This window comes from Cheilinus undulatus, linkage group 10 (assembly GCF_018320785.1).
Source record: "Cheilinus undulatus linkage group 10, ASM1832078v1, whole genome shotgun sequence".
NCBI classification, from domain to species: Eukaryota; Metazoa; Chordata; class Actinopteri; order Labriformes; family Labridae; genus Cheilinus; species Cheilinus undulatus.
In genome coordinates, this window is record NC_054874.1 from 4,183,103 (window position 1) to 4,205,080 (window position 21,978).

At 40.5% G+C, this 21,978-nt stretch overlaps 1 protein-coding gene across 1 annotated transcript in view; it reads left to right on the forward strand.

Annotated features, from left to right (window-relative positions):
- The first annotated feature begins 2,761 nt into the window (after positions 1 to 2,761).
- Positions 2,762 to 21,978, forward strand: part of wu:fb13g09 (multidrug resistance-associated protein 5) — a 47,016-nt gene continuing 27,799 nt past the window's right edge. The window contains exons 1-8 of the mRNA XM_041797422.1: positions 2,762 to 3,026; positions 6,192 to 6,368; positions 6,857 to 7,012; positions 13,530 to 13,677; positions 16,441 to 16,674; positions 16,963 to 17,136; positions 19,626 to 19,773; positions 20,858 to 21,006. Of these exons, the coding sequence (XP_041653356.1) occupies positions 3,025 to 3,026; positions 6,192 to 6,368; positions 6,857 to 7,012; positions 13,530 to 13,677; positions 16,441 to 16,674; positions 16,963 to 17,136; positions 19,626 to 19,773; positions 20,858 to 21,006 (1,188 nt within the window). The 5' untranslated portion in view covers positions 2,762 to 3,024. The remainder of the gene's footprint in view (positions 3,027 to 6,191; positions 6,369 to 6,856; positions 7,013 to 13,529; positions 13,678 to 16,440; positions 16,675 to 16,962; positions 17,137 to 19,625; positions 19,774 to 20,857; positions 21,007 to 21,978) is intronic.

Genomic DNA, 21,978 nt, shown 5'->3' on the forward strand with positions numbered 1-21,978 from the left:
TTCTGTTTATTTGTTGGGCAGATACTTCTTCAGTCTAACTTCCTCTGTGCTGCACAGTAACACAGCCTGGCTTTAATGTTGGAAGCCTGCACACCTCTATAAGGAGAGGCCATCATAAAAAGCTGCAACGATACATGATTGATTAGTCAGTCAAACAGAAATAAAACTTTTTATGTGCTTACGTGGTGGTTATATGTGGAAAAAATTTAATTAAAATTAAAATATTATTCTTTTTACATTTTAATATTCATTCATCCATCCATCATCTATCCATCCATTAATCCATCCATCCGTCCATCTGCCTGTCCATAGATCCATCCTTCCATCCCTTTTTCCTTCCATTATCCATCCATCCATCTGTCCATTCATCCATTCATTCATTCATCCATCCAACCTTCAATTTATCCATCCATCCATCCATCCATCCATCCATCCAACCATCCATCCATTCATCCATCCATCCATCAACCATCCATCCATCCATCCATCCATCCATCCAACCATCCATCCACCCATCCATCCATCCATCCATCCATTCATCCATCCATCCATCCATCCAACCATCCATCCACCCATCCATCCATCCATCCAACCATCCATCCACCCATCCATCCATCCATCCATCCATCCAACCATCCATCCACCCATCCATCCATCCATCCATCCATCCAACCATCCATCCACCCATCCATCCATCCATCCATCCAACCATCCACCCATCCATCCATCCATCCACCCATCCATCCATCCATTCATCCATCCATCCATCCATCCATCCATCCACCCATCCACCCATCCATCCATCCATTCATGAAACTGACTTTCTGAATGATAAATGTTTAATTGCTAAGGTTTCTGTTTGCTGAAAAGATGTGTTTTGTTTTTTTTCATAACACACTATCATACAGTGTGACACTTGGAAAAGTCACTAAAAATCTGTATTTTTTTGTGTTTTACAGAGAAACCAGCACAAATTAGAATCACATGCATTATAACAGATATCTAACCATGCTTCTTAAAAATAACCTAAAATATTTTGTGTGTTTAAGGACTGTGTCCGACTTTTTTAATGATGAAGAGATGAAATGATTCAGAAAAGTGAGTGAGAAAAAGAGTTACAGGGTTGAGTTGGTAATCAAGTTAGACTGATCATTTTGAAATTTCTGTATAATAGAAGAAAAGTCACCCTAAACTCTACTGTTACCATCGTGCTTAATGATATAAATTCTGCTGAGTCATGCTGGTTCCTTATTTTACTTTTCTTCTAATTTTTAATTTCAGATTAGCTTTATTGGCATGAACTGATTTGTTACTGCCAAAGCAGGGTCAAAAATGCATGCATCTTGTGGGACACAACTTTGAAGCATAATAACTTTTATTTAAAAAAATGGTTGTGGGTTTAAAAGCTATTGTAGCAACCACAAGAAACATATATCAACAGATTCTTCCCCCAATAAAGCGGATTTTAAAACTAATTTCAACTATTTGATATGAAGGTTGGTCATATAAAGGGATAATCTTGCAAAGCAGATGGATACGCCCGTTTCCTTGTTTTTCACTGGTGAATCCATCTTGCAAAGCTCCCATCTGAACAGTTTGGGCCTGGTTAGAAAATGACAGGACCAATCAGCGACGAGGGGCAGTACTTTCAGGCGCAACAGAGTCAAGACATAAACAAGCAGCAGCAAGAGCTGGTGCAGTTATGGAGGAAGACGTTAGCGTGGACGCTGCTAAAGCGCCAGTTTTATCAAATCTTGACGACATTTCTTTGTTAAAAGCAGAACAAAGAACAGCAGTGAGTTGTTTTCTTCTCAAAACAACAAAAGTCGAGTACTTACACATCTGTAGTCGCCATGTTTCACGTTATTTCTCAGTAGCTGCGCACGCGAAGCTCAATAGCGGCTACGTCACGTGTTTTGTGGATCTGATTGGCTGTAGAGATGTGTCAGACAGAACTTTTACCCAATCATAATCTGAGTTTTTTTCAAATCCTCTGCCTTTTCTCAAACGTTTCCTATTGAAGCTTGCCCAGATGGATGTGGCGTGTCAGGTTAATGGAGGGATGGACGAGGGAAAAAGTCCTTTTTCAGGGAGGTTTGGGAGCCATTCAGTATCTAAAAAATATTTTAGAGCCTCTTTCACCACAGTTATCCTGGCCTGTGTTGACTCAGAACACAGGAAATTTGCACATCTGCATGTGATTTCTGGCATTATAAAAACTTTTACGAGTGAGACAGGAAATATCCTCAGATTATGTAATGTCCTTAATTGTGCAACACAATAAATTCAATCCATTCCTAGACTCTAAGGCTAAGAGAACAATCAAAACAAAACTGTCAAACCTCATTTTCCTCCCCTGAAGAATTCAAAGTAGTTTAATGTAAACTAGCTGAATTCACCCTATTAGTTTGACGGTGAAATATTAAAATCATATTAGTATTGACTTCTTGTAATAATTTATCATATTATCTTATATTTACTTTACTGATGTTTGATTTTTTTTTTTTTAATTTTGCTTGTCATTCTTCAAAGATGCTCCTTTTTTATCCATCGCATTTTTCCTCTGATGAGTGTTTTTTTTTCCTTCTCCATGGTCACCACTAAGGACACGCCCCATTCTGGAACGTGTACTTCCTCGTTTTTGTCCCCGTTACTACGGTGACCACTAAGCTCCGTCTCCTGTTGGCCGAGCCTCCATGACGTCAGCGTGATATCGGGAATTCCTCTCCCTGTAGGGTCTCTGTGGTGTGACGGCGAACCGGAGCCTCTCAGACACTGCCGGGAAGAAGCATCACGTACAGCGTACACGTGAGCCGTCAGTTTCACCGCTGCTTCCTGCTGCCCATGTTTTCATCTGAGCCCCGGTCCGCGGCGCGAGGAGATGTGTCCGCGTGGTTGTGGGAAGACAGAGTGTTTTTCATGACAAAACTTAGACAAGAGACAACATGGTCAACTGCATCTTCATCAGCATTTCCTGCTCTTAAACACAACATCTGAGAGCTGTACGCTACTGAGGCCGACTCAATGTAAGTGTACTGTGAATGGAAGGCACACTTACTCAACGTAGAGACAGTAGTCATGTTTAAGTTGGTATCATTTTAACGTCTAATATTAGTAGTAAAAGGGGTGAAACATAATGCCATGATGATGCTGAATCTGTGATGATTATAACAACAGATAGGAAGTTAACTAACATGGAAAATGAGGCTGAAAATGGTGTTTTTTCTTTGTAAATTACTTTTTTAACCCAATTTATGTAGAAGTGATAGAGAAATATCTATTGTATTTTAGATAATGCTTTTTCTTTTGTTAAAACTATATGAGACTTAAAGAAAAGCCTATCTACAGCTGCACTGTCAACTTTAAATTTAAAGCAACTCCAATTTTCATTTAAAATTCCAAATTTTCCTGCTGTAATTCTCATCACTTTTTTGTGTCTTTCACTATGAGCCTACAAAAGTTGTAAACAATTTCCAGCTGTAGGCTACTAACTTTGTTTAACAAGCCTTAACATGCCTAGCATGTTAAATATCAACCCTCTGCATCAGTTGTAAACTGAAATGTCTATAATCCAGGCTGCTTTTGCAGTGCATGCCTATACATTCTCCACAGTTTGTAAAGTTCACAGCCATATGACAAACTTCACATGATATAGGCATTGAGGGCTGCAGAGGGAGCACAAAACCTCTTTTCATGCTTTTTTTTAAACCCCATGTTTCGCTCTTATCCCACTGTACATTAACTGTTTGTGTCTTTGCTGAACTTTCTGTTGTGTGACTCTGTTTACCCCACTGCTGTGTGGCTGCATTGCCTGTATTGAATCTCATTATTGACCACGCTCTCTCTGGACAGTCAATCTGCACCCCGTGCAGAGTCCTGGTCGACCTTGCGGAGTGTTGGCGTATAACAGGGATCAGTGACAGTGTGGAGACACACGGGCAGCTCAGATGTCTGCTGCCGAGCTCCTCTGGGGCCCTGGCAGGTCGTCTTTAAATAGATAAGCACTTTAGTTGTGCGCCAGTGAAGGGGCCTCGACCTCTGAGCAAGGTGATTTCTCAAGTCTATCTGCGTCTCAGAGGGTGATTCAGCAAAACACGGCTCTTCTCTGATAGTTCTGTGTGAAAGGAAGATAAAAACAGACAGGTCAGGAGTTATCATCTTCCTGTTTTCCTGCTGAGAAGTTAGTCTAAAAGTGTTCACCAGCTCTGGCTTCTCATATATGAGTGATTAGTTTGGCATGTACTGGAGTACATGCTCTTATTGAGCTGGATTTCTCTGGAGAAAAGAAGTCCATCTTCAACCCCTGAATCATTTATGAACATTTCTGTTTTCTAGTGCTTTACAAGCCTTATTCATACCTGGGTAATCAATAAAACTTTATTGAATATTAAATCAGAAATCAAAGTAGTATTCCCTATCTTGCAGCAAATTAAGATATTTGCACTCTCTTAAAGGGTCTACATTTCTGTTAAGGATGCATGATGTTGGATTTTTGCCAATATTGGATATGTTAGTGCTGCACAATCAATCCATTGCAAGTGTAATGTCGGGCTGTGCAATTACATAATCACACAAACGGCTGCAATTGTATTTTTAGGGATGCACAATATCTGATTTTTGCAGATAATTACAGATGAATTTTAGCCAATGTTGATATGGATACTATTATTTAAATATGCTTTTGGACAAGAAATTTCGGTCCTTGTGCACACACTTTAAGGTTTTAGGGTGACCACAGAAACAAACTGGTCTCCTTAAAACACTTTAAAGTTTAAAGAGTGAGGATAAATAAAGAAAATACCCCAACTGACATGGGACTGTTGGTTCAGCCTAAAACTTAACTAATTTATTAGTATATATCAGTGATTAATCTTAATTTTTGTCTTAGTTTTAGTCTTCAGACAAAATGTTTTTTGTTTTTGTTCCATTTTAGTCATTTCTACCCTTTTTAGTTTTAGTCTTGTTTTAGTCGACGAGAACTCAAGACATTTTATTCTAGTTTTCGTCCATAAAAAGTCCTTACATTTTAGTGTTTACTTTTAGTCCAAGCATTTATTGTCACGCCTAAATCTGGTACCAAATCATGGTACTTTGTTCTATGCACTCTGCCAAACCTGGGGTCCCTGCTTGCTACAGTTGAGAGGCAGAATAGCTACAGATGCATTGTTATCTGACAGATTTACCTGCAGTGGGGAAATATCACAGATTTTAAATGTCCAACAAAAACTAAGTTACATTTTAGTCTAGTTGTAGTCATCTTGATGTCAACTGAACATAGTTTTTGTCAGTTTTAGTCATCCCAGATCTATTTTTGTTAGTCTTAGTCTAGTTTTTGTCATGGAAAAAAAGGCTGTCGACAAATGGGTTTAGTCATAGTTTTAGTCTACAAAATTTACACTGATATATGGAAAAAATACAGTCATACAGTCAGTATATGCTGAAATACACATGCAAAATAGCAAATTTAAATATCTGCAGAAATTTTGATATCTGCAAATGATGGAATTTGCCTTTTTAAGCTAATATCAGACTGATAAAATCATGCATGTCTAATTTTTGTGTTCAGTTATACTTGCAGGGTGTATAAAAGTGCCTGCAGAAAGGCCTGTAAGTTCACTAGTTCTACTTTTGCACTTTTCTAGAAATGCTTTTATTTGCCCTGATGACCAAGCAAGCAGACTGACGATACCATTCATGGATTATATTATAATTGCATTTGCAATATTGTTTGGTAGTTTGCAATTGCACATTATCACCATGGTGCAGCACTGTGATATGCTTGCAGATTCTTTCTAGCTGATAATGATTTGCATGATATTTAAATTTGTATTGCAGACCTGAAACTTGCATGAAAAAGCTTAAGGATGGGGAAAAACTCAGAAAATTCAGGCCCTGAAGCATTCTTTAGAGTTTTATGAATGAGAGAAAGACTTCAGCTGACGTAGGCCTTTTGGTCCTGTCCAAATATCCACAAACTGACTCACATATTCTGCTATTTTCAGCTGATATAGGCCCATAGTCATAGCTTATACATCAGTGTAAATATTATCAGATCTGCTGTAATATCTGATACTAGATATGTATATCATTACAATAATATCAATGTGCATCCCTAATTTCTGTATAGAAGTATATTCACATTGTAGATACATGTGTGATTAATCAGTCATTTCTGTGTTTCCCCCTTTAAGGTCTGCCATGTTTCCCGATGCCCTGGAAGCAGCAGGGCGAGTGGAGGGCCTGCCTCTGTCCTCCCCACAACCTCTTCCAGAGCTCGAGGAGGAGGATTCAGCAGATAGAGGGCCAAAGAGAAGAGGTCGCTACCGGCAAAGCCTGCAGCTTCTTAAGCCCTTCAGGATAACTCACAAGTAAACAAAGCTGCATTTCGTTTCAAGTGGGGCCTGTTACTGTGAACCAGATATAGGCGGAGGCATACAGACAGTTCTAGGCTGGCATTTTGACAGGCAGATATTAATTTTAGCTCTACAGAAGTTCACATTTGTTGTGTTTGCTGTGTACAGAGGGTGAGAGACCAGCGGGGAGGCTATGATAAGGGTGGGAACTTATCCCTCAGCGACAGACAGCGCCGTGTTTGAACATAAGCTGACTGATAAACTGCCCCTGAACTTTTTTTTTTTTTTTTCACTTCGCTGCTCTCTCAGATTTCTGTTAAGAGCGTGCAAATTACTGTTCAAACACTGCAGGCATGATTCACCTTTCATCGACTCTGGCAAGCTCAGGCGGCTTGTCATCTTTTCGCCGCCTTTGTGAGGTCCTCTCGGCCAACATAGCACCTCAGTGTACGCCTGTGCTTTCGTACATCTTGCCCATTTTCACATCTTATTCTCTATTCCAGGCACCAGCACCCAGTTGATAACGCCGGCCTCTTCTCATTTATGACCCTGCACTGGCTCTCCCCGCTGGCAGTGAAGGCCTACAAGGCGTCCAGCTTGTCTATAGATGATGTGTGGGGACTGTCTTGCCATGAAGCGTCTGAAATCAACTGCCAAAGGTGAGGTAACTGCTGAGGTTTCACTGATGAAGACGGTTTGTGGTGATGGAAAACTCAATTTGAGGCAATGACAGAGCATTACCAGAAAACTGTTGTACGTGTGAGACATGACATGAGAACGGTTCTTCATAAGACAAGGTTTTACACATTTATACTATATTTGCACATTTCCTTTAAGGGCATGCTCTGGATGGGAAGCCAGCAGTACGAAATGTCTTAGAGTTGTTTACTAGGTTTTGTTGAGCTCCCACCTGGTTTAACATCAGAGGGTCTACTCAGACTTTAAGGCAACTGTGCGAAGATCAACTGTTGATTTTTGGGTCAAATGGGCAAGAATCTGCTCCCACTGACCCAAACCTGCCCTGTCACATATCAGACATTCTGGCAGAGCTCATGGGCCTTTGAAAGATTCACTGTGTCGGCGCTTTTGGTGTAGCTGCTGAGCTCAAGGCTCTGTTGGAAGGCAGATAACTGTGGCTGAGTTTCAGTGTAAAGCTGGAGCCGTGTTGTTACCCTAACCCTAGTTGTTCTGATGATGGGTTCAAGCTAAAATTAGAGGAGGGGGTAGTTTACAAAGATGAACTTAGCAACTTCTGACCTCCAGGTCAGTGTTCCAAGTGCAGAAGGCTCAGTGTAAACAAAAACATGGCCGTTTTATTAGCAGTGTGTTTGTTGGCAATTCGGGTTTTTTATGAAAAACATTTTTGGTAGGAATATTACTGACAGCATTCTAGTATGCATTATTGAGTACTGTATTTAATGTAGACTACTGCTACCAAGTTTTTGACATCAGACAACCGTTTCTTCATAAAGTTGGAATAGAATGAGTTAGAAAATGTTTACTGGCATTATTAAGCTTCACTAAAGAGAAAAAAACAGCCTTGAAAATCAAGATTCTATTTCTGTCAACAGGTTGATCAGCTTCATTTGAGGAGAAGAGCTGCAAGCTCAGGGTGTGGTTTAGTTTACTGCAAGATAGCACATGTTCATGATCCCATGAGCTCTTCAGATAAGGTTTTATTTAGGCATGCATGATATTGGATTTTTGCCGAGAACCAATATGATAATATTTCCAAACTCATTCTAGCTAGATATATACCCATCTTAAAGGGCACATACTTTACCCCTTTACGACAAGTTTAGATTGGTCTCAGAGGTGCTGAAAACATGTCTGTGAAGTCTGCTGCTTAAAATAATACTCCAGTATTATATTTTTGTATATCTGAAAACCCCTGTAATTAATTTTTCTGATTCTTGGGGGGGATTGTGGACAGGCCAGGGGCACATATTGTCACTAAAAAAGCCTGGAAAAGTTTACTTTCATAATATGTGACCTTTAAAAAAACCAAACAAATGTCTCCTGTGCTAGACTTGCCATGCCTCAGAAAAAAGAGACAAAGAGAGGATGAGTCAAGCGGCGAGGAGGAGTGGGGGAGTAGACGGTCTGGTAGTTGTTTTATGTTTGAGGCCTCATTCAGAATGTTCAGGGTCCATGGTTGGCCTCTTTGAGCATGTGGCATCCTGGGCCACTGCCTACATCTCTTGCTGGTGCTGATTGTATAGTTGCACATTTTGCCTATATGCATGGCTTATAGATTGACTGCGAATAAAAGGAGAAATTTTCATATCTACGTACTTATACTCAGATACTCAGTGGTGTGGTGGTGCCTGCAGAAGCAGGTATACTCTTAATTTAACCTTCATATTTCTTAAGTGGTCCATACAGTAAAGGAAAAACAAACCGTATTATTAACAAAGACATTTAAGAACATCTTGCATACCTGTTTCACCTAAAATGGGCCTTTAGTGTTTGTACATTGTCTCTTTTTTCTGCTGCTTCAGGAGTAAAGATCATTATCAAATTAACAGCCAAAGAAGAGCAGATCTTAAAGTCACCACTGACCCAAAGAATATAGGCTGCAGACTACATGATTATGCATTTTGAGTGAACTATTCCATATTCCTCTGCAGTTTAGGCTTACACAGCAAAGCACCACATACTTTCATTACTTTGTTATTGTCTTTGCTGTCCAAGGAGAGGGGTATACAATCAGGTCTACACAGTATGGCTATTTCAGTGCCACCTACTCTTCTGCATCAACATGCCGCTGCATTCAGGTCTTCACTGATCAGATCAGTGCAGTAGCTCCTCTTCAGTCTCAGAACCTCTGTGGTTCTTAACTTCTGGCACAGACTCTAAATGTGTTCCCTTGAGCTCAGATTTGATCTGAGAAAAAAAGGAATAAATCCCACAGTGCAGTCCCACAGATCAGGGGACCAGGGATGGTGATCATCACTGTGGTTTGTTTTTTGGTCAAGAAATTGCTTTACTGAGAGCTCAGTGTGAGCTAGAGCGTTGTCTTGATGAAGAATGAAACCAGTCTTTTTCTTCTGACTTTTCCTCTCAGTTTTTCTAGATTCTGTTTGCAATAAGTGTCGATTCACCCTTCTGGAACCCACTCCTCCAAATGATCCCCTTAATGTCAAAGAAAAAAAATCCAACATGGTATTTGTAGTACAGGAACTAAAAGTAGAAGAAGAAGTACCCGCTGCTATTTAAGAAACTTGCTGGCACACCAACATGGCAACCAGCTTTGACCAGATGCAAAACTATTTGCTCAAATATAAGAAAATTTGAGCAAATTCCCCTGGCTGTTTTGTGACAGAAGGCTGTTTTATTTATCTCTGCCTAAACATATGTTCAGTTTGTGAAAGATTTTTGCCCAGTGGAATAAATTGTATAAATCTGAAAACACTGTTCTACTCCTTGCAGGACGAGATTTTTGCATGCTCGGTAATATTCCACTTGATCTAAGACAAACAGAGACTGTGGTCCTGTAAATTGAATACTCTTGTTCTGCCATGTGAACAGATCACACAAAACAAAGACTCATCCATGCAGGTGAAAATTCATATTACTTTGTTTCAGGCCTCCAGTGGAGCTTGTTGTTTTAGGATGTGTTCAGATGAACTGATCTGGACCCAGTGCATCAATCTCACACTATAGGGACTCTGGGATTTTTTTGAACTCAGAAACCTTTGTCTTCCCTGCAGTATACACAATGATTTAGATAATCAAGCATACTGCAGGAAGCAAAGTGGAAGTCAATGGTAGGAATCTACAGTTCCCTGCCTGGCATGTAAACAACCTTTGGGATTTTACCATCCATGTTTGGACTTCATTGATGAACATCCATTCCCTTTTCACCGCCACAGGGACACTGTGCCTGGATGGGAGGCTGCTAAGAATAGCAGGGATTAGAGATTACAGTGAGAGTTAGTGCCTGACTTGGATGGTTATGTCATTAACTCCCCTACCTGGGATACACTCTGTCTCCTGTCACACTCATTAGCTGGCTGTCATTGACTGGAGCAGGCTGACTGACCGTGAGATAAATGTCATTGCGTCCTGCCTGAGAAATACCCTGTAGTAATGCTCTAAGGCTGTGAATGAACAATAGACTTACAATAAGGATATTAGAGAGTATTTATCTTCTACCATGTGCACAGGAAACCAATGCTTTTCCCATTACTCATGTGCTGTCAAGTCATGACGCCATGACTCGGCAATAAAAAAGAGGGTCACTGTTTGAGGAAGGTCACCATTGTCTCATGACAACCGTGCGGGTTGTAAATGGCCTGTTCTTTTTAATGGCTCTGGCTCAGGGCCTGGAGGTTTAGTGCTTCTGCAGCACAGAGGCACAAAGCTATCACGTTGGCACGGGTGGGCGATGGTGTGCATGAGAGCTGCACAGTCTCCGGAGATGGGAGGTCTTTATTTTGTGTTTACATAGCAAGAACAGTTATGCAACCGGCATCCAAAGCAGAGCAGAGATGACGGTGAGAGGGGGAGAATGGGAAAAGCACCATGGGAGAGTTGACACTTGTTGGTGCTCAGTGAGGTGCGAACCTTGAATACGAAGCCCAGGCCAACACACTCGACAAAGACCTCAGCTTTGCTTTGCCATTTGGCAAACTGCAATGATGGTTGGTAGGAACATTTGAGCCGTATTGAAAAGCCAATTACTTCTTCTTCGATGCCACACTGGCGTCTGGGTGCTTTGATTTCATAAATGTGTGCACACATTTAGAGAAGTGCTAGAATCATGGATTCTCAGAGTCTTGGAAGGGGTCTAAAATGTGAAAACGCTGTAAATACAGAGCAGTTTGATGCAGATTGTGCTAATGTTTAACATATAAAGGCATACATTGCTGGGAAAAAGTATTTGCCCTCTTTCTGATTCCTGATATTTTTGCATATTTATCACACTTAAATGTTTTGGCTCATCAAACCAATTTTAATACTCACAATGACAACCCACGTAAAAAAATGCAGTTTCTAAATGATGATTTTACTCATTAAAAGACAAAAGAAATCCAAACATATCTGGCTCTGTGTGAAAAAGTTGTTGCCTCCTGAACCTAATAACTGCTTGTTCCATCCTTGGCAGCAATAACTGAAATCAAGGGTTTGTGATAAGTGGTGATAACTGGTCTTTCACATCACAGTGGAGGATTTTTGACCCACTCTTCTTCACAAAATTGTTTTAACTCAGCCATATTGGAGGGTTTTCCAGCCTGTTTAAGATTTAAGAATCAGAATCAGATTTAAGTCCAAACTTTGACTTGGCCTCTCCAAAACCTTAATTTTGTTTTTTTTTGAGCCATTCAGAGGTGGACTTGCTGGTATGTTTCAGGTCATTGTCCTGCTGCATAGCCCAAGAGCGCTTGAGCTTGAGGGCATGAACTGGTGGCTGGATGTTGGCCTTCAAGATTTTCTGGTAGACAGCAGGATTCATGGTTCCATCAATCACAGCAAGTGATCCAGGTCCTGAAGCAGCAAAGCAGCCCCAGACCATCACACTGCCACCACCATGTTTGACTGTTGGTATGATAATCTTTTATTATATGCTGTGTTATTTTGTCAGCAGTGGTTTTGGCCTTGGAACTCTCCCATCATGCCATTTTTGCCCAGTGTCTTTCTTATGGTTGAGTCATGAACTCTAACCTTAACTGAGGCCAGTGAGGCCTGCAGGTCTTTGGATGTGGTTCTGGATTATTTTGGGACCTCCTGGATGAGTCGTCGTTGCACTCTTGGAGTCATTTTGGTTGGGGACCACTCTTTGGAAGGTTCACCACTGTTCCCAGTTTTCTACATTTGTGGACAATGGCTCTGACCGTGTTTCGTTGGAGTCCCAAAGCCTTGGAAATGGCTTCATAATCTTCTCCAGACTAATAGATTTCAATCACTTTGTTTCTCATTTGTTCTTGAATTTCTTTGGATCGTGGCATCTTTTTGAGATCTTGTAGCCTACTTCACTTTGTCTGACAGCTTCTATTTAAGAGATTTCTTGATTCAACAAATCTGGCGGTAATCAGGCCTGGGTTTGGCTATTGAAATTGAACTCAGCTTTCCAAGAACTGTGGTTAATCACAGTTAACTCATGATTTAACAAGGGGGGGGCATTACTTTTCACATAGGGCCAGATAGGTTTCGTTGTAGCCTTAATAAATAAAATCGTCATTTAGAAACTGTATTTTCTATTTACTTTGGTAGTCTTTGTGTGATATAAAAATTGGTTTGATGATCCGAAACATTTAAGTGTAATAAATATGCAAAAATATCAGGAATCAGAGAGGGGGCAAATACTTTTTCATGGAACTGTTGCAATGGCAGAAAGCCCATTTTTGCTTTATCTGCACCATGTTCAGTTTTTTTTTATTTGATGCAATTTAACAAAACAACATTTAATACTTGCATTGAGTACATTTCAAGTAACTCAAGCTGTGTTCAGTCCTGTTTTTGAGTTGCAAATCATAATTTCCTCTCTACTATTCAAAACATTGGACTTCCAGAAGTAATTATCAGTCAGTGTGAGAGTCTGGTTGGTTTAATGTTCAGTCTGTCCTCTCTGATACGATTTTAATAAAGCCATTAGGGCGTAAATTACTTTCTGCAGCTGCTCTGTTTCGACATTATAGAGTCATTAGCATTGATGCATTTTGCCAACATGATACTTCACACCCTTTCATGGGCATTATAAAGCAATAGAAGACATTAGAACATCGTTTATACACGTGTGCTACTACCTTTTAGGGTCCTAATTGTGTAATTCATCATTTATGATGTATATTGTAGGTCACCTTTACAATACAATTGGGCAAACGGCTTCATTTTTCTCTTGTGGTGTTCAGCTGCCGAACTGTGCATATACTGTATCCCCCATTGAGCCGTTTGACAGTCTTATTAAATTGAAGAGCAGCTTTTGAGTTTTAAGAATAATAATAGAAGTTTCTTTTTCTTTATGATAATTTTGCCCTTCTAAAATGCCAACTTTAACATAACCCTAATTAGGAAATAGCTATACTTTGCATAGCATTCTAGGTGTGTAGTTCAAGCTGGACAAAAGCATTGTGAGTTTTGGAGCTCACTGCATTCAGTCATGTTTTTTCTAATAAAAATGTCATGCTGTTTGATTAAGTTTCCTCATTTCGTACTCTGGGTTTCTGCCACCAGGCTCGAAACTTTGTGGCACGATGAGCTGAAAAGACGAGGACGAGAGGGGGCGTCCCTGACGAGAGTCTTCTGGAGGTTCTGCCAAACCCGCATGCTGGTGGCCATCTTTTCCCTCCTTATAACAATGGTGGCAGGGTTTGTTGGACCCGTGAGTACCGTCCAAATCCTCCTCTTCCTTTTCCTAATTCTGTTGATTTGGCTGATGAGTCCAAAGTCTGCTTGTGTTCTCTGAAAAACTCTTTGTCCAGTTTCATGCTGATCTGGAAACCAAAATAAATCCATACTGGAAGATTACAAGGCTTTAGATCATTAAACCCAAATTAATACAGCAGATTATTTGGTTCGTACCAAGTCACGATTTTCCATTTTGATTTAAGCAGCCAGAAACGGCTTTCAACCTGCTGTTTTTATAAACCTATTATAATTGTTCCCTGAAACCAAAAAATAGTCAAGTTTGGAATTTTTACATTTCATAAACCTAACTCATAATGTAAGGAAATTAGTGTTTGGTATATTATTTCTTAGTTGTAACAATGCTTGATGGCAATAAATCTTATACCGTTGGAAAGCCTGTTTACTTCACCCTTTAAATGGTGCCACATCTGTAAGGAACATGCATTTGTGGGATGAGCAGCAGAGCTACTATTGTTACAACAAAGAAATAACCTAACAAACACGTATTTCCTTACTTTTTGAGCTAACTTTATACTTCGTAGTTCCCCCTTTTTTCCTGGAGCTGTTTGTTTTCATGTGATGTCATGTGTTGACTATGTGCTTGCTGCTAATAGCATTAAGTGGATTTAGACCTTACACAAGGTTGCATGTGTCTCACATTTCCTACTGATCCTCCAGTACTTTCACTGTGAAAGCTGGGCTGAACAACTGATCTTGTTTGAAATATTTGATTCATAGCATAGTGTTGAAACTATCTGCTTTTTCCTCATTATTATTATTATTATTATTATTAATATTATGGAGCCTAACTCAACAATATCTTCCTATGTTTTTTTTGTCTGAAATTTGTTCCCAAGAAAGTTTCTAATAGGAACCAGCATGATTCATAACATGTTCTTAAACTGCTGCATTGCCCTGTCCTGTGTTCTTAAGGTGGCGCTCATAAGCAGGAAAGAAAAGAGATGCTCATGAGATTTTTATACAAGTCCAAGTCAAGTCGCAAGTCTCCTGCGGTTGTAATGAGCATTTTATGATATGTTTCCGACATCCAGTCTGCTTTGACCACCGCGTCATTATACTTAAAGGAATTCAAAGCATGAGCTGTGTTATCGTCATCAGCAGGAGGGGTACAGTGTTAATTTCGTCGACTAAAACTAAGACTAAAAACGTTCGTCAACAGCCTTTTTGCCATGACAAAAACTAGACTAAGACTAACAAAAGTAGATCTGTGATGACTAAAACTGACAAAAAGTAAGTTTAGTTTTTTGTCAAGATGACTAAAACTAGACTAAAATGTAATGTAGTTTTCATCGGACATTAAAAATCCGTGCTATCTCTCCAATGTGGATCAATCCGTCAAAAAACAATAATTTGTAGCTCTTCTGCCTCTCAGCTGTAGAAAGCAGGGACCCCAGGTTTGGCAGATTGCAGAGAACACACTAACATAATTTGGTACCAGGCAAGAAAATAAATGCTTGGTCTAAAGACTGAAATCCAAAAACTTTTTATGGACTGAAACAAGACTAAAATTTTAAAACTAAAAAGGGTAGAAATGACTAAAATTTGACTAAAACTCATTCAAATTAATTTAAAGACTTAATCTAAGACTTAAATTAAAAATTGCTGCCAAAATTAACACTGGTGGGGTAGCCACTGTTGGCACATGCACACACTTACATATGACAATAGGGGAAAGAGTGACAGGGGGACAGGAGATGATTGAAAAAAATCACAAGTCCAAGTTGAGTCTCAAGTCATTGATGGGTCTGACTTGAGTCCCCATCTCTGGCTGGAAATACATGCACATTTCTCTTAATTAGCACAGAGAAATGCCCAGTTTATGCCCATATAAGGGCATGAGACTGCAGGGCAGTGTGCAAGTACAGAACAGGAATGAGAGAAGAAACAGCAGGGCAATGTTCAAATACAAATAAACTATAAAAACAATCAAAATACTGTGAAATATTTTGATAGTTCTAAAGTGGATATAGTGCTGCTCTGAATGACAACAAAAGAAGAGGAAATGTATACTTTCAGCACCAGAAGTAGATATTATTGTTATTATTTTTATTGTTATTATTATTATTATAAGCCCCAAACACAATAAATTGGTGAAATCATGCATTCCAGATGAGTTTCTGAGATGATTAAATTGTGATGCTTTAACTCAGTCTCTAACAATATGTCCTACACATGTGCTTAATTTATATTCACAATTTAATATTTTGCAGCTAAGATCAAACCCTGCATATTTACAATGATACTTGATCATATTCAAGTCACTCATTTTTGCATTTTATTTAATCGTATAAAGTGTTTAGTTGATCAAAAAATGTCAGATTTCATTAAAATGATATTTTATTCTGTCATTCTTAATCTAGCCCATTTGAGTGCTGATGAGTGCTAAATTAAACATTTTATTCTGTCATATCAGCACTCTAGAGTGTTCTTAGATTTTGATCTCAGCTAAAAGGAAACCACAGAGAAGAAAACTCTGAATGTCAGAATCTGTGTAAGAGAGTTTTAAGAACATCTATCTTTGTAAGAATGATTGGTGAAGTCATTTTTTTATCCTGTATTTTAAATAGTCTTTCCTGACTCATTCTTTATCCCTTTCATCTTCTTCTCTTTTTACCTGAACCATTTTATTTTTCCATGCTCCGGCTTGTTTACCTCTTCTGCTTCCCTTCCTCCACTGTTTCATTAACTGTCTTCCTCTCTCCCCGTTCATCCCCAGGCTCTCCTGGTGCGAGCTCTGCTCGAGTATTCCCAGAGCCCGCAGAGCCGTGTGCTGTACGGCCTGTCTCTGGTAGCCGGGATCTTCCTCATGGAGCTGACGCGCTCCTGGTCTCTGGCGCTCATGTGGGCTGTCAACTACCGCACTGCAGCGCGCCTCCGAGGGGCGGCTCTCACTTTTGCCTTTAACAAGATTCTTCGCCTTCGCAGCACTAAAGACATCAGTCCAGGAGAGGTAAGTGATGTAAACCTCTGCAGGGACTCAGCCCTAAATTAACTAAATCAGCCCTCACTGCAGGGAACCGCAGGAAGATGAGTGAGATGGATTTAATCTCTGCTGTTACACCATTCCTGCTAAGATCTTGACAAATCCCATAACCCAAAAGAGGGAGGGCTGTGTGAAATTACACAGATTGAGAGGAATCATTTTCCAACAAGTTACATGAGAATAAGCACGACTGTAGAGATTTGGGTTCAGAAAATTTATCTTAGTTTTTAACATGAATCACTCTTCTCTTCTCAGCTGATCAACATCTGCTCCAGTGATGGTCAGCGGCTGTATGAAGCCGTATCTGTGGGCTGCCTGCTGGCTGGGGGGCCCCTGGTGGGAATACTGGGTCTGTCTTACACAGCATACTTCTTGGGCCCCACTGCTCTGGTGGGGTCGGCTATCTTCATCCTCTTCTACCCTGTCATGGTAAGTCTGCAAGAAAACATTAGTAACAGTAGAACAAATTCAAGTTTTCAGGATTTTGTGGCTATATATGGCATATACACTCCTGATCAATATTTTAAGACCAGTTGAAAAAATTGCAGGAATTTGCATTTTGCACTGTTGGATCTTAAGAAGGTTCTAAGTAGAGCTTCAAAATGCAAAAAGAAGAAATGGGAGTGAGACCCAAAAAAAAATTTGAGTAAGCAATTTACTGAAAACAACAATTAAACTGAAATCGGCTGTTCATCAGCTGATCAAAAGTTTAATAACATAGCTAAAAAAAAAACAAAACCCCCTCAAAACAGAAATAAAAGTTTCAGAAAAGGACTCAGTAATGAGTAGCGCCACTGTTCTTGTTGATCACTTCAAAAATTCGCTTGGGCATGCTTGATGCCAGTTTTTCCCAGGAGGCTAGTGGGAACATTGCTCCAAGTGGTGAAGATGGCTTTACGAAGGGCATCCACTTTCTGGAACTGATGTCCATGTTTGTAATCTTCCCTTGCCATCCATCCCCAATGGGATTTAGCTCAGGGGAACATGCAGGATGGTCCGAAAGAATGACGTTATTCTCCTAGAAGAAGTCCTTTGTCAGGCAGGCATTGTGAACTGCAGCGTTGTCCTGTTGAAAAACCCAGTCATTACCACACAGACGAGGGCCCTCAGTCATGAGGGATGCCTGCTGCAACATCTCCACATAGCCATCTGCCGTTTGACGCCCCTACACAACCTGAAGCTCCGTTGTTCCACTGAAGGAAAAAGCACCCCAGATCATGATGGCACCCCCTCCACTGTGCCGCATAAAAAACATCTCAAGTGGGATCTCCTTGTCATGCCAGTAATTTTGGAAGCAATCAGGACCGTCAAGGTTAAATTTTTTCCTCATCAGAGAATAAAACTTTCTTCCACCTTTCAGTGTCCCATGTTTGGTGCTTCCTTGCAAAGTCCAAACGGGCAGTTTTGTGGCATTGAAAGAGACAAGGCCTTTGAAGTCATTTTTTGTTTTTCCAGTCCTTCTCTGATGCCATCTGATGGTTATTGGGCTGCAGTCGGCACTGGTAACGGCCAAGGGTTGAGGATCGTCCCATATCTTGACAGACAGCCAATCAGATCCTCAAACTCAGGGGTGGTGAAATTATTGTGGGTCTACCACTTGACTTTTTTGTTTCACAATTCTCAGTGTCTTTAAAGAAATTCAAAATGGCTGTGTTACTGTGTCCACCCTCAGCAGCAATGGCGAGTTGAAAGAGGCCTTGCATATGCAGCTCAACAATCCAACCACATTCAAAGACAGAAAGCTTTTTTGCCAGTGCCATCAGGAGGTCATGACAGTGTGAATACCTGACACAAAATGACATTGAATCCACATTTTTGTGCAGATTTTGACTTTTAAAGGCTGTGGTCTTAAAATTTTGATCAGCTGATGAACAGCCAATTTCAGTTTAATTGTTGTTTTCAATAAATTGCTTACTCAAAATTTTCTGTCTCACTCCCATTTCTTCTTTTGCATTTTGAAGCTCTACTTAGAACCTTCTTAAGATCCAACAGTGCAAAATGCAAATTCTTGCAATTTTTCAACTGGTCTTAAGATTTTGATCAGGAGTGTATATACAGTAATAGTATTTGAGTATATGGATAGGATGCTTCCTGGTCTTCTGGGCATGCCCAGCTGGAAGGATGGGAGACCCAGAGCTCTGGACGGGTGTCTGGGTTGAGTTGCATTCATCACAGGAAGACTGATAGGAATCGAGCAAAATCACACACAAGTTTTCTCCCATACATTCCTGAAAATTTGTAGAAGACACATGCCAAGGCACACTGGCAGCAGCATGCTGCAGGCTGTTAGTACAAGTTAGCCCTGCCTTTAGCTACTGCCTTGTTCCCCTCAAAGAAAGCTGATTGGTCCAGCTTCTCTCACCTGGCACAGATTGGTGCTTTGCAATATTATCTGCCTGATGACAGACATGGAATCTTGACAATCCAGCTGCGCTGCATAATTAGAAGTTTTGTGCGTGAACCAAGTAATAATAGGTTGCAAGAATATAATATAGTTAGGGTGAATATATGATCTTGCAGCTTAAATCTGAAATGTTTATCTGAAGTTTTTGATTGGAGAAACCACTTTGTTGTTGAGTCATTGTTTTCTAAAGTAAGACTTTAAATTTAGTTTGTCTGAGACGTGAGAACACATCACTTTAGAAACTTCAAAGAACACATCCAGCACTTTTTAAAAGCATCGCAACTCTTCGTCTATCAATCTCCTGTCAACTTTGAAGCTGTTATTTTCAAATTACACTCAGTCCAAGTTGGAGTCTGACAGCCGGAGACCCTGCTGTTGATGGGAGAGGCATTTATCACTCTGCTCCCCCGGACAGCTCTGCTGCACAGCTAATGTGATTGTGTCTGCTTTCATTTCCTCCCCTGCCACTTATTTCTCCTGTCATCATTTTCTCTCTGTCTTCCTGTCTGGACAGATGCTCGCGTCGAGACTGACGGCATATTTCCGCAGGAAGTGCGTGGTGGTGACTGACCGGCGCGTGAGGCTGATGAACGAGATCTTGGGCTGCATAAAGTTCATCAAGATGTACTGTTGGGAAGATGCCTTTGCACAGAATATTCACAGTGAGTGGCTCATGTTCGTGCTCAAGGCCGCCTGGTTTAAGATGCTAACTTCTTGCAGTTAAATGCTTTTATTAAGCTTTTTATTCCCAGCTCAATTAGAATAACGTCATTTGAGCAAATGAGCACCTAATTGGTCAGTTTATCACTGGAAATTAGACCTATCCTTCTTTTGAAATAGTGAGATAACCATGACCTCTTATCCATTTTCATTAGCTCTTCTGTATTTCCCAGTGCCACCTCTATAATCAAGTCCAGTTTGAATCCCTTTGGCTCCAAGGTTAATTTGCCAGGTGTTTAGACCCTTCAATGCTTGTCAACGCTGCTCTACTTATCCATGAATTAGTGATGGCTTTTCTCTCATGAGGGCCTATATGTAGGTTGTGGTTAAGGATCATTTTCCCTTCTTAATCATGCTTCAAATTAGCCAGGCGGGGCTCGTTCTCACTGCCGCCCTTTGATTGCCCATTATAATGATAATAAATTGGCATTCAGCTAGATGGCCAGTGAGTTCAGCAAGCTACAGTGTCATTCCCTTCAATTACCATTGCTGTTTAATTGATGATCACACAATTTTTTTGCCCCAGAGCGTGCAACTTTAGCTTTGTAATCCAGGCAGAAGCACACGGAGCATCCAGAGCAGCGTCCCGTAGAGAATAACATGTACAAGGAGGAAGGAGTCCTTTTATGTCGCACACAGTGCTGCCGGGGCTGAATTAAAGATGTACAAGTCTTTTTTGTTCCAGTGTTTGCACCCAATGAACTGGGCGAACAAAGCAAGCTAGCGTGTGCATCCAGGAGATACAAATGTACAGAAAGCAGGGGGGAGGATTTGGGCATTACACTTGGACAGTTATCAAGGTTCAGCAGGTTTTGAAGCCTCTTTTCTACCATGTATGGATGTGGGGCCTCTTGTGCTTGTGCTGGTATCTATTTCCGTCTGCTATCTGTGTTTAGGTTACTGACTCTTTTGTCGTTGTTGATTGGATGTTCACTGTCGGACCCTTTGGGAATCACAGTTTATTTTCACTCTCTCTGCACGTCTTGCCCTGTTTTCATCCCTGCCCTTCTCTTATCTCCTCCACAGAGGTGCGATCAGAAGAGAGGGGGATATTGGAGAAAGCCGGTGTCGTCCAGAGCCTCACAGTGGGCGTGGCTCCCATTGTCGTGGTGATAGCAAGCGCCTGCACTTTCACCCTGCACATGGCTTTGGGCTATGACCTCACTGCAGCTGAGGTAAATATGTGAACCTGTATGAACCATCTGCATGATTAGAAGGGCAGATTCAAAACTTTTTTTTTGCTGTCAAGTTCTATTTTTATTGTTTAATCATTGTCCTCTAAAGCAGTGGTTCTCAACTGGTGGGTCGGGACCCAAAAGTGGGTCGCGGAGCAGTTTTTAGTGGGTCTGTAAAAGAAGTGGTGGCAAAAAGTCCTGCATTGATCCCTTTTATTTTACCCTGTTTTACTGGGAAATTTGGTAAATTTAAATGTTTGGTCAATACTTAACTAATTTATCTCCTTTTTTTCAATAAATAACACTACTTTTCTCATGATAATCAAGTAATTTCTCAAGATCTCTGCAAAATTGGCAAAAATTTACACATGATGGGAAAAGAGGATATAAAACTTGTCAGTTTTTGTCCCTGATATTTTTCATATCATGTGTTTTTGTCCAATAATGCTCAGAACAACAATATAAACATAGAAACACTGGTTGGTCCTGAAGCTAAACCAGTTGAGAACCACTGCTCTAAAGAGGCTTTAATGGCCTGTGTCAACACCTGGCTTTTTTAGCGCTGGCAGCCCTGATAACCTCCTTTTTCTAAACACTTTACACCAGCACTTACTGTTCCTATATTACAAAAAATGAATCCCACTTTCCTCAAATTCAAGCTAACTGCTCCATCTGCAGGTTGGCAGAGGAGTGAAGTGTTTTTGCTCTCTTATGCATGAATAAATGTGGTGCTATTCTGATGAAACTGCTGCTACATCCAAGCTAATTTCTACACGCTGGTGGCAGCCATTGCTGTCAACCTTGAGTCCAGCTAAACCCCGCCCACAGCTACCGCCTTGTCCCCCTCAAATGATGCTAATCGGTCCGAGCAGAGTTCAGTGTTGCACAAATGGTGTGGTGTGGAGCATTTCAAGATGGGTTTGCCTGAACAGACTGGCAAATCCATTTGCTCTGCAAGGTTAGTGAAAGGGT